The sequence below is a fragment of the Spermophilus citellus genome (assembly GCF_964194105.1).
Source record: "Spermophilus citellus genome assembly, chromosome: 18".
NCBI lineage: Eukaryota > Metazoa > Chordata > Mammalia > Rodentia > Sciuridae > Spermophilus > Spermophilus citellus.
This window is the reverse complement of record NC_138200.1, coordinates 17,644,918-17,662,789: the sequence shown is the minus strand read 5'-3', so window position 1 is coordinate 17,662,789 and position 17,872 is coordinate 17,644,918. Positions and strand designations below refer to the sequence as shown.

At 46.5% G+C, this 17,872-nt stretch overlaps 1 protein-coding gene across 1 annotated transcript; it reads left to right on the top strand.

The window, feature by feature from the left end:
* Window positions 1-249: 249 nt before the first annotated feature.
* On the top strand, window positions 250-10,019 carry HAUS5 (HAUS augmin like complex subunit 5). Its single transcript, XM_081275077.1, has 20 exons — window positions 250-536; window positions 636-966; window positions 1,423-1,485; window positions 1,574-1,606; window positions 1,742-1,766; window positions 2,376-2,481; window positions 2,555-2,714; window positions 3,756-3,825; window positions 3,916-3,992; window positions 4,793-4,850; window positions 5,002-5,126; window positions 5,314-5,377; window positions 5,461-5,591; window positions 5,807-5,969; window positions 6,156-6,236; window positions 6,338-6,483; window positions 6,689-6,800; window positions 6,885-7,017; window positions 9,400-9,532; window positions 9,659-10,019. The coding sequence occupies exons 2-20, from the start codon at window positions 869-871 to the stop codon at window positions 9,774-9,776; spliced, it is 1,896 nt and encodes a 631-aa protein (XP_081131203.1). The 5' UTR covers window positions 250-536; window positions 636-868; the 3' UTR covers window positions 9,777-10,019.
* Window positions 10,020-17,872: the final 7,853 nt, after the last annotated feature.

Sequence of the window (17,872 nt, the reverse complement as noted above, 5' to 3'; positions counted from 1 at the left end):
GGTGGAGATGGTTGTGGGGAATGACAGCTGTGGAGAAAGCAGACATCCAGGAGTCAACACTGCCAATTTTTACTCCTGGAAGCCCACCAAATTACATCAACCTTTGACATTCTCTTCTGCTCCTCAGTCTTTGAGAAGTATTCAAAGGAATCTTCCCCTTCTCTTCCAAACCTGCTATATCAGTGGTGAGCAAGACCGCCCTGGTCCCCACCGTCAGGAACTCACCGTTCAGTGGGGGAGGTGGGCGCTTCCCTAGGTAGGGATGGTAGAAAATGAGCAGCAGGGGTGGGTCATTTTGCGACAGATAGAGCTCTGGGCGTTCTGGAGGGCGCAGAAGCCTAGAGAAGAGATGTGGCAGTTCAGTGGGAGCGGGCGCGATGTCATCGCGCAGCACAGGGTCAGCTCCTGGGACACTAATGACTCGGGGAGCAAAGGCGAGGACCTGAAAGGCTGCGTAGCGCAGCGAGGTTGGGGCCACGCTCTCTGCTCTACCTGCGCTCAGCCTTGGGACTCGCTGCTTCTGAAACTCGCGAGCAGTGAGTGCCGCGGTCCACGACGGGTCCCCTGCGGATGCCAGCCCCGTTTCTCCAGGACCTGAAGAGGGCACTGAGGACCCTCTGCCTCTTCACCAACAGCTGGCGGTCAGCGGAGCAGAGGGGAGGCCAGCGGACGCCAGCGCCTCCCTCAGTGGGGCCCACACGGGAGCACTGGGCGCTGCAGGACCACCGGGACCGCCCGCGAGCTGGCGGCTCAGGACTCTGGGTCCTTCCGGCCCCGGGGGCCTAGCTGCCGGCGCACTCGTGACGTCAGAGGAGGGCGCCACGCTTGAAAGAGGGGGCGGGAGGCGGCGGCCGGGCCGGGCGCTGTCATGGATTTAGTTCCGCAAGCGCGGGAACTCGGTTGCTGGGCGGCCGAAGAGATGCGGGTGCCCGCGACGTCCCGGGCCCCGGAGTCCACCCTGCGCAGGTGAGTCGGGCGGGCCGTAGGGTCTCCCGGTTCTTCAGAGAGTCGCCACCAGGGAGGACCCAACAGCTGAGTCCGCCAGCTCCTTCCTATCGTGGCAGTGTTAAGTTCTAGTAGAGCATCTTGTATATGAGGGACAGGCCCTGATCGTGACCCCACATTCCCACTCCACCCCTTAGCAATAACCACCACAATGGACTGAATCTGTAGGAGTGAGGACCCTGTCTAGTCATGAGAGCTCTTCAGGGCGGATCAAATTTCTCCTCCTCTGCAAGTTACTGGAATGAGGATGCCCCCATACTTAGTGATAAATCACCCTTTCTGTGACTAAGAAGGGCCTTCCTTCCCCCAGAAGTGAGAACTCCTTAGCAAAGACTTTCTCTTTCACCATCACCCTAGCAATAAGCATCCTTCACCTGGGTTGTGCCCCAGACATAACCTTACACCCTGTCCCCACAGGCTGTGTCTGGGCCAGGGGGCTGACATCTGGGCCTACATCCTACAGCATGTGCATAGTCAGAGGTGAGCCAGTGGGATCAGGGGAGGGTGCCAGGAAGAGGGCACAGGCAAGTCTCACAGTAACTCCTCTTCCTCCACTTCTCCACTATAGCAGTGTCAAGAAGATCCGGGGAAACTTATTGTGGTAAGTGCTTCTAAATGCTGTTCCATCCCATCTTCTCCAGTCCCATCTGGCCTTGTCCCCACCCACAGCCTCATACTTCCTGCCCTTCCCTCTGCAAGCCCCACACATATCCTAACTCTGGCATGGTTTCTTCAGGTATGGCCACCAGGACAGTCCAGAGGTGAGAAGCCTATGCTGTAAGATTCCCTCTCACCCAAGAAAGAACTTGTACATCTTCTGCTCTAGTCCCTGCTTGGTGCTGGATATGTTGGGGTCACAGGGTCACAAAACAGCTCTAATTCCTGCATTCCTAGGCTTACAGTCCAGGGGAAGCCAGAAATGAACTGGTGCAATGGCACAGTTGAAGGTTTTCCACATCAAACCTGGTGAGGGGAGAAGTAGTATGGGCCAGATTTGGAAGAGATGCAAAGGCCAGTTTGTGATCCATTTGGTGCAGGGAACCCAGATGACATCAGGGGGATGCTTTCAGAAGACCTCAGGACTCCTCGGTGTGGGACTCAGGGAGGAGATCATCCCCACTGAGACAGAAATGTAGCACAAACAAAAAGTAAAATAAAATAAAACCTGCAGGGAGGATAAGTGAAACAATCCATGAGGAAAAGGAGAGCCAGAGGGTACACCAGTGCTTCTGCATCAGACAAGGAATCTGCACAGAAAAACCCCTTAACCACTCCCCTGATAGATAAGAGCCTGGTGCCTCCCAAAAGGTAGTGAGGCCAGGCTAAGCCATACTCAGATGAGCATCTGACTCTATACCTGATCTCACCAGGTCAGCCGGAAGTTGGAGCTGGAAGCTGCAGTAGCACGCCTGCGCACAGAGATCCAAGAGCTAGACCAGAACCTGGAGCTGATGGAGCGAGAGGCTGAGGCTCAGGGTGACCCATGGGGCCAGGAAGGTGGGCATTTAATGCTGGGTGGGAAAAGTGCTGACCCCTGTGTCTCCCACAGACCTGGCTGTGGAGCAGATGCTGCAGAGCACACGGGACACCCAGTATCGAGCTCTCCTCCTCCGGGCCCAAACTGGAAACCTGCGAAGACAGCAGCACGGACTGCGAGTCCCCACGCAGCAGCTGCAGAATCAGCTCAGGCGCCTACAGGACATAGAGAGGTGGGCCTCATCTGCCCAAGAGACCAGCTTTCACCAGGTGGCCACACATTTGCCTCTGAGATCCCAGTGTTCTTACCTGATCCTTACTGGGTTCCAGAATTCTGCACAACCAACCCTAGGATTTAAGGCCCATAAGCCCAGTTAGTTTTGCACCATCTCTTGGGTAACAACAATAGACATAGGACAGGCCCCTGTTTATGCTCCTGGACCTTATGCTCTGATATAGAGAAGGCTGACTGCAAACTAGGAAACAGATCCTGAGAAATAAGTTCAATGAAGAAAAGACTGTGACCGAGGGAAAGGTGTTTGCTACCTGAGCTAGGATGCTCAGGACAGGCCTCTCTGAGGAGGTAACCTGGGTTGGGGCACAAATATTCATGGAGAGGGAACAGCCAGGCTCCAATCTTGGCCTTCAGGAAGAGCTGCCAAGAGGTAAATACAGCTCAGTATTTGAAGACAGGAGGGACAAGATGAAGAGGTGAGGTAGGAGAAGCAGTCAGAGGGCCCTGGAGGCATAGAAGTTTTACTGGTAGATGGAGTTCATGCCCCACCTTGGCCATTTATAAATGTGTGAGCTTGGGCAAGGAATTTAACTTTTTTGTACCTCAGTTTCTAAGATTTGTTGGAATATGATAATATTTATATCACCCTTTTATGGAAGATATGATAGTTATATGTGGTAAGCTATGTATAGTGCTAGAAAGACTGCCTGTTATTCACATTGTCATTCTGAACATGTCAGGGAAAGGTCCCACTGTCGTGGTGGGTTTTGAGCAGTGACTTCATCTTCCCCAGGTTGTATGAAACATGATTTCTGACCACTGGGTGGAGAACAGACTACAGGGGTGAGAAGCAGAGAGACCAGTGAAGGGGGCTCATGCAGTAGTCCTGCCAGGACACAATGGTGGCTTAATCTTGGAGGTGGCCCCTAAGACCCAGGCTCAGCAAAACCTGTGACTAGCCAGGCTGGCAGTAGGAAGGGTGGGGCACAGACACCTGTTCTCCCAGGTACAACCTGCCCCAACTGCACTCTTCCTCCAGGAAGGCCACAGTGGATGTGACCTTTGGACCCCTGACATCAACAGCTGTGGCCCTGGAGCCTCTTGTCTTGGTAAGACCCTAGGCCATAGAAGAAGGTGTGAGAAGACTGGGGTCAGTCTGACATCTGGGTCCGTACCATGTTCTGTCCTCTCCTCCAAAGCGTGATGTCCGAACAGCCTGCACCCTCCGGGCCCAGTTCCTGCAGAATCTTCTCCAAGCCAGGGGTGGCAGCATCCTGTAAGTGTTCCCAGGACCCAGGAACCCTCCAAAGAACTTTTACTTTAAAGGCAGAAAGTCACTTGTGTATTAATTCTTCGGTTGCTGGGATTCTGTGCTGTATCAAGTCCAGGTCCTTCCATGACACGGTTCCCAAGCTGTGACCCCGTATAGAAAGCGATGGTCACACTTGCAGCTCAGTATTAGAGTGCTTGCTTAGCATGTGTGAGGTACTAGGTTTGATCCACATAAAAATAAATTTAAAGAAAAGTATTGTGGGGGCTGGGGATGTGGCTCAAGTGGTAGCACGCTCGCCTGGCATGCGTGCGGCCCAGGTTCGATCCTCAGCACCACATACAAACAAAGATGTTGTGTCCACCGAGAACTAAAAAATAGATATTAAAATTCTCTCTCTCTAAAAAAAAAAAAGAAAAGTATTGTGTCCATCTACAACTTTAAAAATTTTTAGAAAAAGAAGCAGAAAGTGATAGTCACAACTATTGGTGTTGGGGAAGCCTGGGGGGCTCAAAGTAACCAGAAGAGACCCTTTCCCAGCTAAGGAAGCAGGGAGGTGAGGGGTTCTCTGACACGGAGGCTTAGCTGGGGTCATGAAGGCATCCCAGGTTTAGCATGCATGTAAAAGCCCCAGGGGTGGTAAACTGTAGAATTAAGGATCTCCAGTCTAGCATGCCTACATGGGCTCAATTTCCTCGTATGTAAAATGGGGACAATGACAGTCCCTACTTTAGTGGGGTGGTAATAATTACAGGGGTATTTGATTTGTCTTATAACATTCTCTATCCCTTTACCCACCCCAACAGAAGCCCTCAGGATGACCATTTTGGAACTTCATACCAGCAGTGGCTTGGCTCAGTGGAGGTGAGATGGCAGGGCCATCAGGAAAGGCCACACCCTCCAGACCTGTAAAAACATCGGGTGCCTGCTCATAAGTCTTCATCCCTACCTCATTCCCATGGGGTCCCATCATTCAAGCCTGCCCCCCCGCCCTGACTTCACCTTTATCCACCAGACCCTACTGACAAACCACCCTCCAGGCCATGTCCTGGCTGCCCTGGAGTACCTGGCCGCAGAGCGAGAAGCAGAGATTCGATCCTTGTGCAGAGGGGATGGGCTCAGAGATATCGAGCTGTCCAGGTAAGGAGTAGAATGTTCCTACATTCAGGGCAGGCATGTGGGTGGGTGAGTTGGGACAGGGTCAGGAACAGGCATGGGGTAGAACTGCAGCCCAGTGCCATTGTGGGAGGTGGGTGTCACTGGCTCCCTCCAAGTACCAAGGCAAGGATACAGGGCTGTTCCCTCAGCAGCTTTGCCCCCACCCCAGTCCCCAGGCACCGGACCAGTCAGATTCCAGCCAGGCCTTGCCATCCATGGGGCACCTCATCCAGGTAACCCTAGGTACCTTCCCAAGATCTATTCAGTCCCCTCATCCCCATGGATCATGCCCACACAAACTTTGTACCCACCCCAGGAGGGCTGGCAGACTGTGGGTGCACTTGTTACCCAGCGGGGTGCTCTCCTGAAGGAGCGTCAAATCCTGACTGGCCACCTCCAGGGCCTGGTCGAGGAGATAGAGAGACGTACCCTGGGATCCAGTGAGAGGTAAGGGGGTTCCTCCAGCAGAGGCCTCTAGACCATCTCTCTCCCTGGCATCTGTAGACCTGGGTATGTCCTACCTCTGTGGCTGCCCCTGCCTCCCTTTCCTCACACTTTGTCTCCCAGTGTTTGTGGTTCCTTGTGCATCCCTGCGGATCTCTTCCTCCCAGTGTGGGTCTCAGTCCCCTTTCTCTCTTTTGCTTTCTCTGCTTGTCCCCCAGGAAAGTGCTAATACTGGGACTTAGATGCTGTGGACTGTGGGCAGAGCTCAAGGCCCTGAGGGCCCAGATTAAGGAACTGGAGGATGCAGCTGGGCAGAGGCAGCTTCTGCTGAGGGAGCTGCAGGCCAAGCAGCAGCGGATCCTGCACTGGCGCCAGCTGGTGGTGAGAGGCAGGGCCTGGAGCTGGTGGAGGGCCAGAGTGGAGGCTTAGAGCCTTGTGAACAGGAACTGGGCCTGCCAGTGGGGAGGAAGCTCAAGGTGAAACTCCCAAGAGGAAGCAGGACCCTTTGCATAGGGTCTGAGGAGGGAAGGATACACAGCTACTCTGAAGGGCATCTTGGTTCCCCAGGAGGAAACCCAGGAACAGATCCGCCTGCTCATCAAGGGCAACTCAGCCAGCAAGACACGCCTATGCCGCAGTCCTGGAGAGGTGTGATGGGTGTGGGGGAAGGTGTGGAACAGGGGACTAAATCTGCTAGGGGTGAGGCTGGGTGGAAGCAGACTGCCCATCCACTTTCTCCCTCCCAACAGGTACTGGCTTTGGTTCAGCGGAAGATTGTCCCCACCTCTGAGGCCGTGGTACCGCAGAGCCAGGAGCTGCTTCGCTGTCTGGAGGAGGAAGCCCGACATCTGCCCCACATTCTGCTGGGCACCCTGCTGCGGCATAGCCCTGAAGAGTAAGACTGAGGCCAGCCCTGTCTCCTCTGCCATGGTCGACTGTCACTCCCTTCACCTCCTGAAAAAATGTAGCTTCAATGTTTCCAGGCTGCCCAGACCTCACCCTTAGGTCACCAGCCCCAATCTGGTCTGCCTTCAAGTTCTTGGGCCCCCAGACTTCTAGAACTCAGTGTTCTATCCAATCTGGACTGTCCCCCACCCCAGGTTGAAGCCCCTGCCCACGATCCTACCATCTATCCACCAGCTGCACCCCATGTGCCCAAAGGGCTCTAGCCTCATAGCGCTGAGCCACATACTGGGGCTGCCCACAGGGAAGGTAAGTGCCTGTCCTCTATGATTTATCTACCCCCTGCCCTCTCCAGTCTTCACCCCAAGGTGACTGTTTTCCCCCTCCTTCCAGGCACCAGAGCTGCTCCTCCCAAAGGCTGCCTCTCTTCGTCAGGACCTTCTATTCTTCCAGGACCAGCAGAGTCTCCGTTGTGGGGATCTGCTCCACATGAAGACCCGTCTGCCATCAGGACCATCCCCCCAGGGTAGGCCTCCACTGCTTCCCACATCCAGCCTCCCTGGGCATTCTCAGCACGTCAGCCTCCCAAGTAATAACAGACAACACCCACTGCTTAGTCAGTGCTTCCTGTGTGCTGAAGCACATCCAGTTGTTTGCTGCATGGCAAGCCCATGTAGTAAACGCTGCTGTTCTCCCCATTTTACAGAGAAGGAAACTGAGGTACAGAGAGCTTAGTAGTTTGCCTACATGGTAGAGCTGGGATTTGAACCCAGGTAGTCTGACGTAAGCCTGTGCTCCTGACCACTAGACTACACTGCCATCCATTTGCCAAGTACTCACTCATCACCCCCAAATAGAGTGGTTAAAAACTAGGCTATGGAGTTAAAGTACCCAGATTCTCTTGTCAACCCTTTCCCTTCCTTGTCGAATGATCTCCCCATGCCTCAGTTTCCTCCTCAGTGGAGTAAGCAAAGTAACAGTGTCATAGAGAGTTGCTGGGAAGATTCAGTCAGGTGACCCAAATACGGCATTGAATGGTACCTGGCAGGCAACAAGCACTTGGTGTCTGTAGGGTGTGTATATACATCGTCTCTTTGACTCCTCACTGTGAGGGAAGGGATTATTAAGACCCGCAGTTTGCAGATAAGAAAACAGAAACTCACAGATATCCTGATGCCAGCCCAAATAGTTTGATGGGGAGTAAGGAGACAGCTGGCCAGCCCCAAGAAACCCCTGGTAGAAGCACAGAGCAAGGAATCAAAATATAAATAAGTGGAAGAGGTGAATTGATGAGAGATGAATTAGGGACACCATCAGGCAAGAAGGAAGAAACCATTTTCAGACCCTTGAGTTTGGGTCTCCCTGCCTTCCATCTCACCCCGAGGAAAAGGAACACTGTAGAAAAAATAAGAACAGTTCAAGACACATCACAGCATGTCCCTACTTCATGAGCATTGTTTTTGTTGTTGTTTTGGGTTTTTGTTTTTTGTGGGTTTTGTTTTTGTTGTTGTTTGTTTGTTTATTTGTTTTGGTACCAGGGATTTAACCCAGGGGTACTTTACCACTGAGCCACATCCCCACCGCTTTTTATATTTTATTTAGAGACAAGGTCTCACTAAGTTGCTTAGGGCCTCACTAAGTTGCTGAGGCTGGCTGTGAATTTGTGATCCTCCTGCCTCAGCCTCCCAAGCCACTGGGATTGCAGACATGTGCCACTATACCCAACTTCATGGTCATCTTGAACCTTTTATAACTTTCCTCTACTCCAAAGAGCAATTCTGTTTCTTTTCTTCCTGGTTTCCTCCTGTCAGTATATTATTCCACCCTCCTCATCAGGTGCTTTAGCTAAAAACAGAGCAGTTGTCCTTAATTCCTCCCAGATCCCAACCTGCCCTCAAACCTGTCAACAAGCCCTGTGGGTCCAATTGCCAGAGTTCTCTCCAATCTGCTTCCTGCCCCACAAGCCTATGACTCAGTTAAGTCCACTTACCAACAGATATAGCTAAAGTAAGGACAAGAGTCATGATCAAGGTCATAGGTAAGGCAGGATGGAGTCAGGATTCAGGCTCAAGAGATCTGCTCATGCTAATAATCTATAACTGCTCTGACTGAGCTGGGCACATGAAGAGGGGCTAGGCCCAGTCACAGTCCTAGGGAGAAATACCACAAGAGTTAAGACTGGAGAAGGCTGAGGAGAAAGCCTTGCAATGAGGGATGCTAAAGAAAAAGGGCTGCCTAAGGGAAAATGGTATCTCACACGGGCCTTGGGATTGGGTTAGGTTTTTTCCCAAGGAATAGTGAGCAGGGGCCACATAATATAGACTCAAATACCAGGCTGAAGACTTGGACTCTGTTTTGGGGGGCCTAGGGAAACGTTCTAAGCAGGAGAAAGAGAGAATCAGGTTCAGGCTTCAGAAAGATCACTATGACTGCCAAGTCATGGGTGCCAGGTTGCTTCTCTGAAATGTGACCAGAGTAAGAGACTGAGGCCTGGAATATGAGGGAGGCTGAGAGTGGAGTAAGAAGACAGGAGAAACAAACTCAGTAAACATGGGCTGAGGTTGTAATTCAGTGGCAGAGCATTTGCCTAGCATGCACGAGGTCCTGGGTTCCATGCCCAATACTACAAAAACAACAAACAAAAAACGGAATGAGAGACAAAAAACATGAACTTTGGAAGCTGAATGGGTGGCCATGACCTGATGAAGGTAGGGAAGAAGGCATCCAGGACGAGACCTGGTGGAGATGGGGGGTATTGCCCTGACATGAGGACCTAAGAAGAGGGACAGGTTTGGGAGAGGTCTTGCTGGGGTCAAGACTGGGTGACTGCAGACTTGGTGACCTATTGGCTGCAAGGCTCCGGCAAGCCAGAGGCCTCAAAGCTGCCTCCCTGGTTTCTAATCTCCAGAGCTGCTGCAGATCCAGGCATCCCAGGAAAAGGAACAGAAGGAGAACCTGGGGCAGGCTCTGAACAGGCTGGAGAACTTGCTGAAACAGGCACTGGAGCGAGTCCCTAAACTGCAGGGAGTCCTGGCAGACTGGTGAGAGGCGGGCACAGAGAGGGAGGGAACTAAGCTGGGTGGAAAGTGAAGGCGCAGCTCATGATGGTGGAAGGCCAGAGCGGGTCAGAAGGCTGGCCTTCCCTCTGACGCTATGCCCTTTCCCAGGTGGGAGCAGCCAGGCCAAGCCACCCTCTCCGGGGAGCTCTGCCAGGGCCTGTCCCTGCCCCAGTGGCGGCTGCGCTGGGTCCAGGCCCAGGGAGCTTTGCAACAGCTGTGCAGATGAAGAGGGGCCTCAAGGGGCTGGGATTGTGACTCAGCAGTAGAGCGCTCGCCTAGCACCATCGGGGCCTGGGTTCGATCCTCAGCACCACATAAAAATAAAGGTATTAAAAAAAAAAAAAGAGGGGCTTCAAACCAGAATCGAGAATTTCACATTTGTTCGCCCCAACACCTCACATCCCCCAATAAAACATTGAAAAGAAAGCATGGCCAGAATTTGTAGCCCCTTGTCTCTATCCCGTAGTCCCCCTCAGGCTGTTCCGCTGCTCCTCTCAATTCCCTTGTCCTTGTCCTTTCATTCAACCAAAGCTAAGAGAATAGCATACTATGGACCATACTCCAGGTACCCTTTAAAGTCCGTCCATCACTTTCTCTCTCAAGAAAATATAACTGAGCACCTTCTCTAGGTGCTAGGGAACTGCACTGTGGTGTGCGGAGTCACTTGGGCCTCAGGAAGGGTTTACAGGTGGAGGCTGCAGTGTCCACTGGAATGTGCTGGTGTGAGGGCCCCTGAGGAACCCAGTGCCATGGGAGTGGGGATGGGGTCAGGAGATAAGATAGTCTAAGATTTTAAAATTTCTTTTTTTTTTCCACATTTAAATCTGAGCCACTTGAAATTTATCCTGGCAAACAGCTTCAGTATAGTTTTATTTTGCATATATCCCATATTTTTAGCACTTGCTAAAAATTCCCAGTCAGAGAAGCAGTTGCCTCTGAAGCAGGGGCAGGTGGCAGCAATCAAATGAGGATATGAGGAAACTTCCTAGGTAGCAGGATTTGCACTCTCTTAAAGCCCAGGAATTTTGCTGTGTGGATTATTCTTCCATTTATAAAGTAAAACTCCACGCTTAACCAAATTGTGTCTGGGTTCTTTCCAGACCTGTGTGTATCTAACCCTATTGTGCCACTGCCACGGGGTTTTCATTATAAAGGTTTTGTAATACATTTTAGTCTCTGAAACAAGAGATTGTCCTCGTGGGCTTTTATTTTTCAAGGTTTCCCTGTCTCTTCTTGCTAATTTTTTCTTCCAAATAAAACAAACTTTATACGTAACATGTCAAGTGCCAGAAGAAAAACAATACAGCTGGTAGTTTCATTGGTAGTGCACTAATTTACAAATTAGGGAGACTTGACACCTTTATGATCTTGAAACTTGCTACTTGCCTTCCTCCTCACAACTCCTCTCCAGAGCAACCCCATTCCCAATTTTCCTCCTTTCCATGGCTACTGTTTCCTGGTCATGACACGTCGCTTTCCTCTTCACAGTCCTTAACATGCCCCTTCCACAGCTGGGTCTTGGCACGCCCTCCTATCACAGGTCCCAACCCCCACCTCCCTCATGAACTCTAAACACCAGGGTCTTTATCCACCCATCCTACTTATTTTTTTTCCTTAGTACGTCTTCTAACATACAATGTATTTTACTTTATCCTTTTTCTCCCTCAGACAGAAATATGAGCTTCAAGACAGTGAATTCCTTTATGAACTAGAAGTTGGTCAAAATTTCCTAAATATGACAAAATCTAGACACAAGAAAAATATTAACAGAATTGATTACATAAAAATAAACTTGTGCTAGACACAGTGGTGCACACCTGTAGTCCAGAGACTTCAAAGGCTGAGATAGGAGGATTGCAAGTTTAAGGCCAGCCTGCATAACTTGGCGAGACCCTATCTCAAAAATAAAAATGAAAAGGTCTGGGGATCTAGTTCAGGGGTAGAGTTCCCCTGGGTTCAATCCCCAGTGCCCTCTAAAATAAATAAATTATAAACTTCATGGCAAAAAAAATGAGGAAAATAAAGAAATGACAATTTGGAAAAACTATTTACAACTTATACCATAAATGGGTGTGTGTGTGTCTATAGTATCAGACTAGGAAGGAAAATTCCAAGTCCGTAGAAAAATGCGCAAAATATATGAATGAATATTTCTCAGAAAAGATGCCCAGAATAATAAGGGAAAAGAAAATTGATGGGGATGCAAGGTTGGTTCAACATACGGAAATCAATAAACTTATGTTTATAATTCATCACATCAATAGACTTTAAAGACAAGGATCATATGATTATCTCAATAGATGCTGAGAAAGCACTGGACAAAATACAGCACCTCTTCATGTTCAAAACACTAAAAAAACTAGAAATAATAGGAATATACCTCAACATTGTGAGAGCTGTCTATATTAAACCCAAGGCCAACATCATTCTAAATGGAGAAAAATTGAAAGCATTCCCTCTAAAAACTGGAACAAGACAGGGATGTCCTCTTTCACTATTTCTATTCTACATAGTCCTTGAAACTCTAGCTAGAGCAATCAGACGGAAGAAAGTAAAGGGATACTCATAGGAAAAGAACTCAAAACTACCACTATTTGCTGATGACATGATTCTATATTTAGAAGATCCAAAAAATTCCATCAGAAAACTTATAGAACCATTAAATGAATTCAGCAAAGTAGAATATAAAATCAATACCCATAAGTTAAATGCATTTCTATACATATGCAATGAATCCACTGCAAGATAAATTCTAAAAACTACCCCATTCACAATTGCCTTAAAAAAATATTTGGGAATTAACCTAACAAAATAGGTGAAAGAGGGCTGGGGCTGGGGTTCAGTGGTAGAGCACTCACCTAGCATGTGCAGAACCCTGGGTTTAATCCTCAGCACCACATAAAAATAAATAAGTAAAATAAAGGTATTATGTATATCTACATCCCAAAAAAAACAAATATTAAAAAAAAAAGAGATGAAAGACCTCTACAATGAAAACTACAGAACACTAAGAAAGAAATTGAAGAAGACTTCAGAAGATAGAAAGATCTTCTATACTCTTGGATAGGCACAATTAATATAGTCAAAATGGCCATACTACCAAAACTGTTATGCAGATTTAATGCAATTCCTATAAAAATCCCAATGACATTCTTCACAAAACTAGAAAAAACAATCATGAAATTCATTTGAAAAAAAAATAAGATACCCAGAATAGCCAACGCAGTCCTTAGAAAAGTGAAGCAAAAGGCATCACAATACCAGACCCTAGTAACAAAAACAGCATGGTATTGGTGCCAAAATAGACATGTAGACTATGTCTACATGGTACAAAATAGAAGGCACAGAGACAAATCCACATAAATATGGTTATCTCATAGTAGACAGAGATGCCAAAAACACACATTGGAGAAAAGATAGTATATTCAACAAATGATGCTGGGAAAACTGGAAATCCAAATGTAGCAGAATGAAATTGAACCTCTCCCTCTCTCGCCCTGCACAAAAATCAACTCAAAGTGGATCAAATACACAGTAGAACAGAGACCCTGAGCCTAATAGAAGAAAAAGTAGGCCCAAATCTTCATCATGTTGGTTTAGGACTTGACTTCCTTAACAAGACTCCGAAAGCACAAAAAGTAAATCGAGGATCAATAAATGGGATGGATTCAACCAAAAATCTTCTCAGGAAAGGAAACAGCCTACAGAATGGGAGAAAAATCTTTACTACACACACCTCAAACAGAGCATTAATCTCCAAGATATATAAAGAACTCAAAAAACTTAACATCAAAAAACAAACAAACAAACAATCCCAATCAATAAATGGACTAAGGAACTGAACAGAAACTTTACAGAAAAAGAAATGCAATTGGTCAACAAACATGAAAAAAAAGTTCATCTCTAGCAATTAGAGAAATGCAAATCAAAACTAAGATTTCATCTCACTCTAGTCAGAATGACAATTATCAAGAAAACAAGAAATAATAACTGTTGGCAAGGATGTGGGGGGGAAAGGTACATGCATATATTGTATATTGGTGGTGGGAATGCAAATTAGTGCAACTAGTATGGAAAACAGTGTGGAGATTCCTCAGAAAACTTGGAATGAATCCACTATTTGACTCAACAATCCCCTCCTCTGTTTATACCCAAAGGATTTAAAATCAGCATACTACAGTAACAGCCACATCAATGTTTACAGCAGCTCAATTCACAATAGCTAAACTATAGAACCAACCTAGATGCCCTTCAATAGATGAATGGATAAAGAAAATGTGGTACATATACAGAATGGACTATTACTCAGCCTTAAAAAAGAATGGAATTATGGCATTTTCAGGTAAATGGGTAGAAATAGAGAATATCATGCTAAGTGAAATAAGTCAATCCCCAAAAACAAAAGCTAAATGTTTTCTCTGATAAATGGATGCTGAGCCATAGTGGGGCAAGGAGATAGGGGAAAATGAAGGATACTTGGTTTGTGTAGAGGGGAGGGGTGGAGTTGAGGTGATGAGAAGGATGGTAAAAAGAGGCAGACATTATTATCCTATATACATGTATGATTACACTACTAAGGTGACTCTGAACCATGAACAGCCAGAGCGATGAGAAATTGTGTTCCATTTGTGTACTATATGTCAAAATGCATTCTACTGTAAAATGAATGAGTAAATAAATAATTTTTAAAAAGGAATGAAATTTTTTTAAAGAAAGCAAATTGAAACCAAGCTTTGATATATTTCCCATCTATCAAACCAGCAAAAAATCAACCCAAGGGGCTGGGGTTGTGGCTCAGTGGTAGAGCACTTGCCTAGCACGTTCGAGGCCCTGGGTTTGATCCTCAGCACCACAAAAAAATAAATAAAATAAAGGTATGTGGAGTATAAGTTCCCATTGTTGTGGTTATACATGATGTGGAGTTACACTGGTCGTGTGTTCATATATGAACATGGGAAAGTTATGTCCAATTAATTCTGCTGTTTTTCCTATTTCCATGTCCCCTCCCTTCCCTTCGTCTAATGAACTTCTATTCTTCTCTCCCCAACCCATTATTGTGTGTTAGCATCCACATATCAGAGAGAACATTTCAGCCTTTAGTTTTTTGGGGTTTGGTTTATTTCACTTAGCATGAAAATCTCCAGTTCTATCCATTTTCCAGTAAATGCCATGATTTCATTCTTTATGGCTGAGTAATATTCCATTGAGTATATATAACATATTTTCTTTATTCATCTGTTGAAGGGCACCTAGGTTGGTTCCATAGCTTAGTTATTGTGAATTAAGTTGCAATAAACATTGATGTGGCTGCATCACTACACTATGCTGATTTTAAGTCCTAGGGTTATATATTGAGGAGTGGGTCAAATGGTGGTTCCATTCCAAGTTTTCTAAGGAATCTCCATACTGCAGGAAACCCAGAATTTTGACAGCTAACTTTGTTGACAAGGCTGTGGCAAAAAGGACACTGATACATCAGTTCACAGGCAACATGCAACACCTCTTGTGTAATCTCCGTAAAAAAAATTACATGAGCATTTACCTTTGCCCAGACAATCACACTTTGGAGAATCTTTGATGAAATATTTGTGTCATTATGAATTTACACATTCAAGTATATTTGATGGGCTTCAAACTATTGCAGTTAATTTTTATTAATCTGCAGATACTCTTTGTTGTTCAAAACATTCTATCTGTTGGGCGTGGCACACACCTGTAATCCCAGCTGCTTGGGAGGCAGAGGCAGGAGGATGGGAGTTCAAAACCAGCGTCAGCAAAAGCAAGGCACTAAGCAATTCGGTGAGACCCTGTCTCTAAATGAACTACAAAATAGGGCTGGGTATGTGGCTCAGTGGTCGAGTGGCCCCTCAGTTCAATCCCCAGAACCCCCCCCCCAATTCTATCTTTTATCAGTGAGAGCACTTTCAGATTGGCTCCTGATTCCTTCTCACTCTACCAAAGTAGTCCTGGAGGACTTGTTTCTTTTTGGTACAAGATCACCCTTAAACATTGTGCACATTTCCTCCTCCGGATCTAGAATTGGCTGTTGTCCAAGGGTCCCTGGTTCCTTATAGTCAGAGATGGCCCAGTCTGGATGAACACTAGGGTTGCTCACTATTACTGTGTTGTCGTTATATTAAGATCTTCAGTAGGGAAACACATTTTTTAGAAAGAGAAAAATCACAAGTTGATTCTGGTATTTCCAATTCAAATAATAGTGGTTACTTTGTGTGTTCATGGTACTAGAGGTTGAACCAAGGGCCTTGTGCAGGTCAGAACAAGTTCGGTTCTACCATTGAGCTACACCCCAGCCCCAGGGTGTCCACTTATATTTGTGTCTTTCATTTATACTAAAAAATTGGTCCCCAATGACATTAGAAAAACTACTTCTTTTTCTTCATCGAATATATAAGAACTGCAGTCTTATATACTAATGTAATACTAATGTATTATTATATACTAATGTAATACCAATATGTAGTCTAATATAGAACAATTTCAAATAATTTATGTAACTATCCCTCTCTTAAGGAGGTGGAGCATAACTCCCCACTCTGTAAGCACAGCTGCATATGGTGACTTTTTTCCTAAAGAACGTGGAAAAGTTTATTGCTTTTGTTTTCTTTCATTTTTTAAACTAACTTTATAGTGAAGAAGCATAATAAACACTATCTCTGCCAGGTTATCAGAGTTAACATCCACAGTGGTAAGTTGTATTGATAGTATGCACCCTTGATATATGATAATTACACTTTATTTTTATGGTCCTTCACCAAGAGACCCATAACCCCAGCCTAATTTTGAAAAAAAAAATCAGACAAATTCCAAATGAAAATACATTCTACAAAATAACCTGAGCCAACACTCCTAAAAACTGTCAGGATCATCAAAAAAAGGAAACTACAATGGGGCTGGGGTTGTAGCTCAGTGGTGGAGCACTCATCTAGCATCGTGTGGAGCCCTGAGTTTGATCCTCAGCACCACATAAAAATAAATAAAATAAAATAAAGGTATTGTGTCCAACTACAACTAAGAAATAAATATTTTTTTAAAAAAGAAAAGTACAAGAAACTGACAAGAAAAGACCAAGGAGGTATGACAACTAAATGTAATATGGTATCCTGAATAAGGTGCTGGGACAGAATAGGTCAACACTAAGGAAATCTGAATAAAGTATGGACTTGTAACAACAATGTTCTTAAAAAACCAAGGCAACTAATAGTTTTGACATGAAAAAAAATGCATTGTGTGGGCCTTATTTGGATCCTGATTTTACAATATTATTGTACAAAGATATTTTCAAGACAGGGAAAGTTGAACATGGTCGGGATGTTAGATGATACCGAGGAATTAATTTGATGGTATTAATAATAGCATAATTAATGCAATTGTTTTAAAATAGTTATTTGTTAGACATACTGGTGCATTTATGAATGATGTCTGGAATTCGCTTTGAACATCTCTAGCAAAAATAATTTAAATTGGGCTGGGGATGTAACTCAGTGGTAGAGAGCTTGCACTAACATGCACGAGGCCATGGGTTCCATCTACAGTACCACAAAAATAAAGAGAGAACTACAAATGAAGCCGAAATGTAGAATATTGGTAGTGTTTGAGAGGTTCGTGATGCTGTTCTAATGTCGTGTATGTTTGAAAATAATAAGACGCTTTGAGGAAAGGAGGAGTTAAAAGAGGAAGAAGTCAACCATGTCCCAAGAAAGGGCGTAGAGACCAAACCCAAGATGCACTTCTGAGTTGACACTCTGGATTACCGGGCCTTGGCATAAATTGTTCCTTCTACCCCTCAAAAAAAAATCTCTCCCCATTTTCTCTAGCAAATGTCTTCTCCATGAAGTCTCCGGGTCAGGCGCTTTCCCAGAGCTTCCCCCCATGACGTCACTAGTTTTCCTGGAAGTCACAGACGTGCGACTGTCTAATCCAGAGCCGGAGTTCTCAGTCCCTGGCTAGGTCTCCAGCCTTGCCCAGTCCCGGGACCGACGTGGATCTCAACGTGTTTACAAACTTGGCGTAGGACTGGGTTATGGCACGGGTGGGGCCTCCTAACTTTCCTGTATTCTCAAAGGTCCAGATTCCACATTAGGGCGGAACCAACTGACTTTGCTTGGTTCTTATTTGCCCGCGCTCCTCCTGGAAAGGGTAGCCGCCTCTCTTCACAGCTCTCCGATTGACCCAGATTCTTCCGTTAGTTTATCCCTCCGGCGCTCTGATTGGCTTATATCCCTTCCTGGGGGTGTGGCCACATCTCATTGGCCCTTGCTCACGGACGTAAGGCGTCACGTCCTGGCGCTCGTCGCTTTCGCT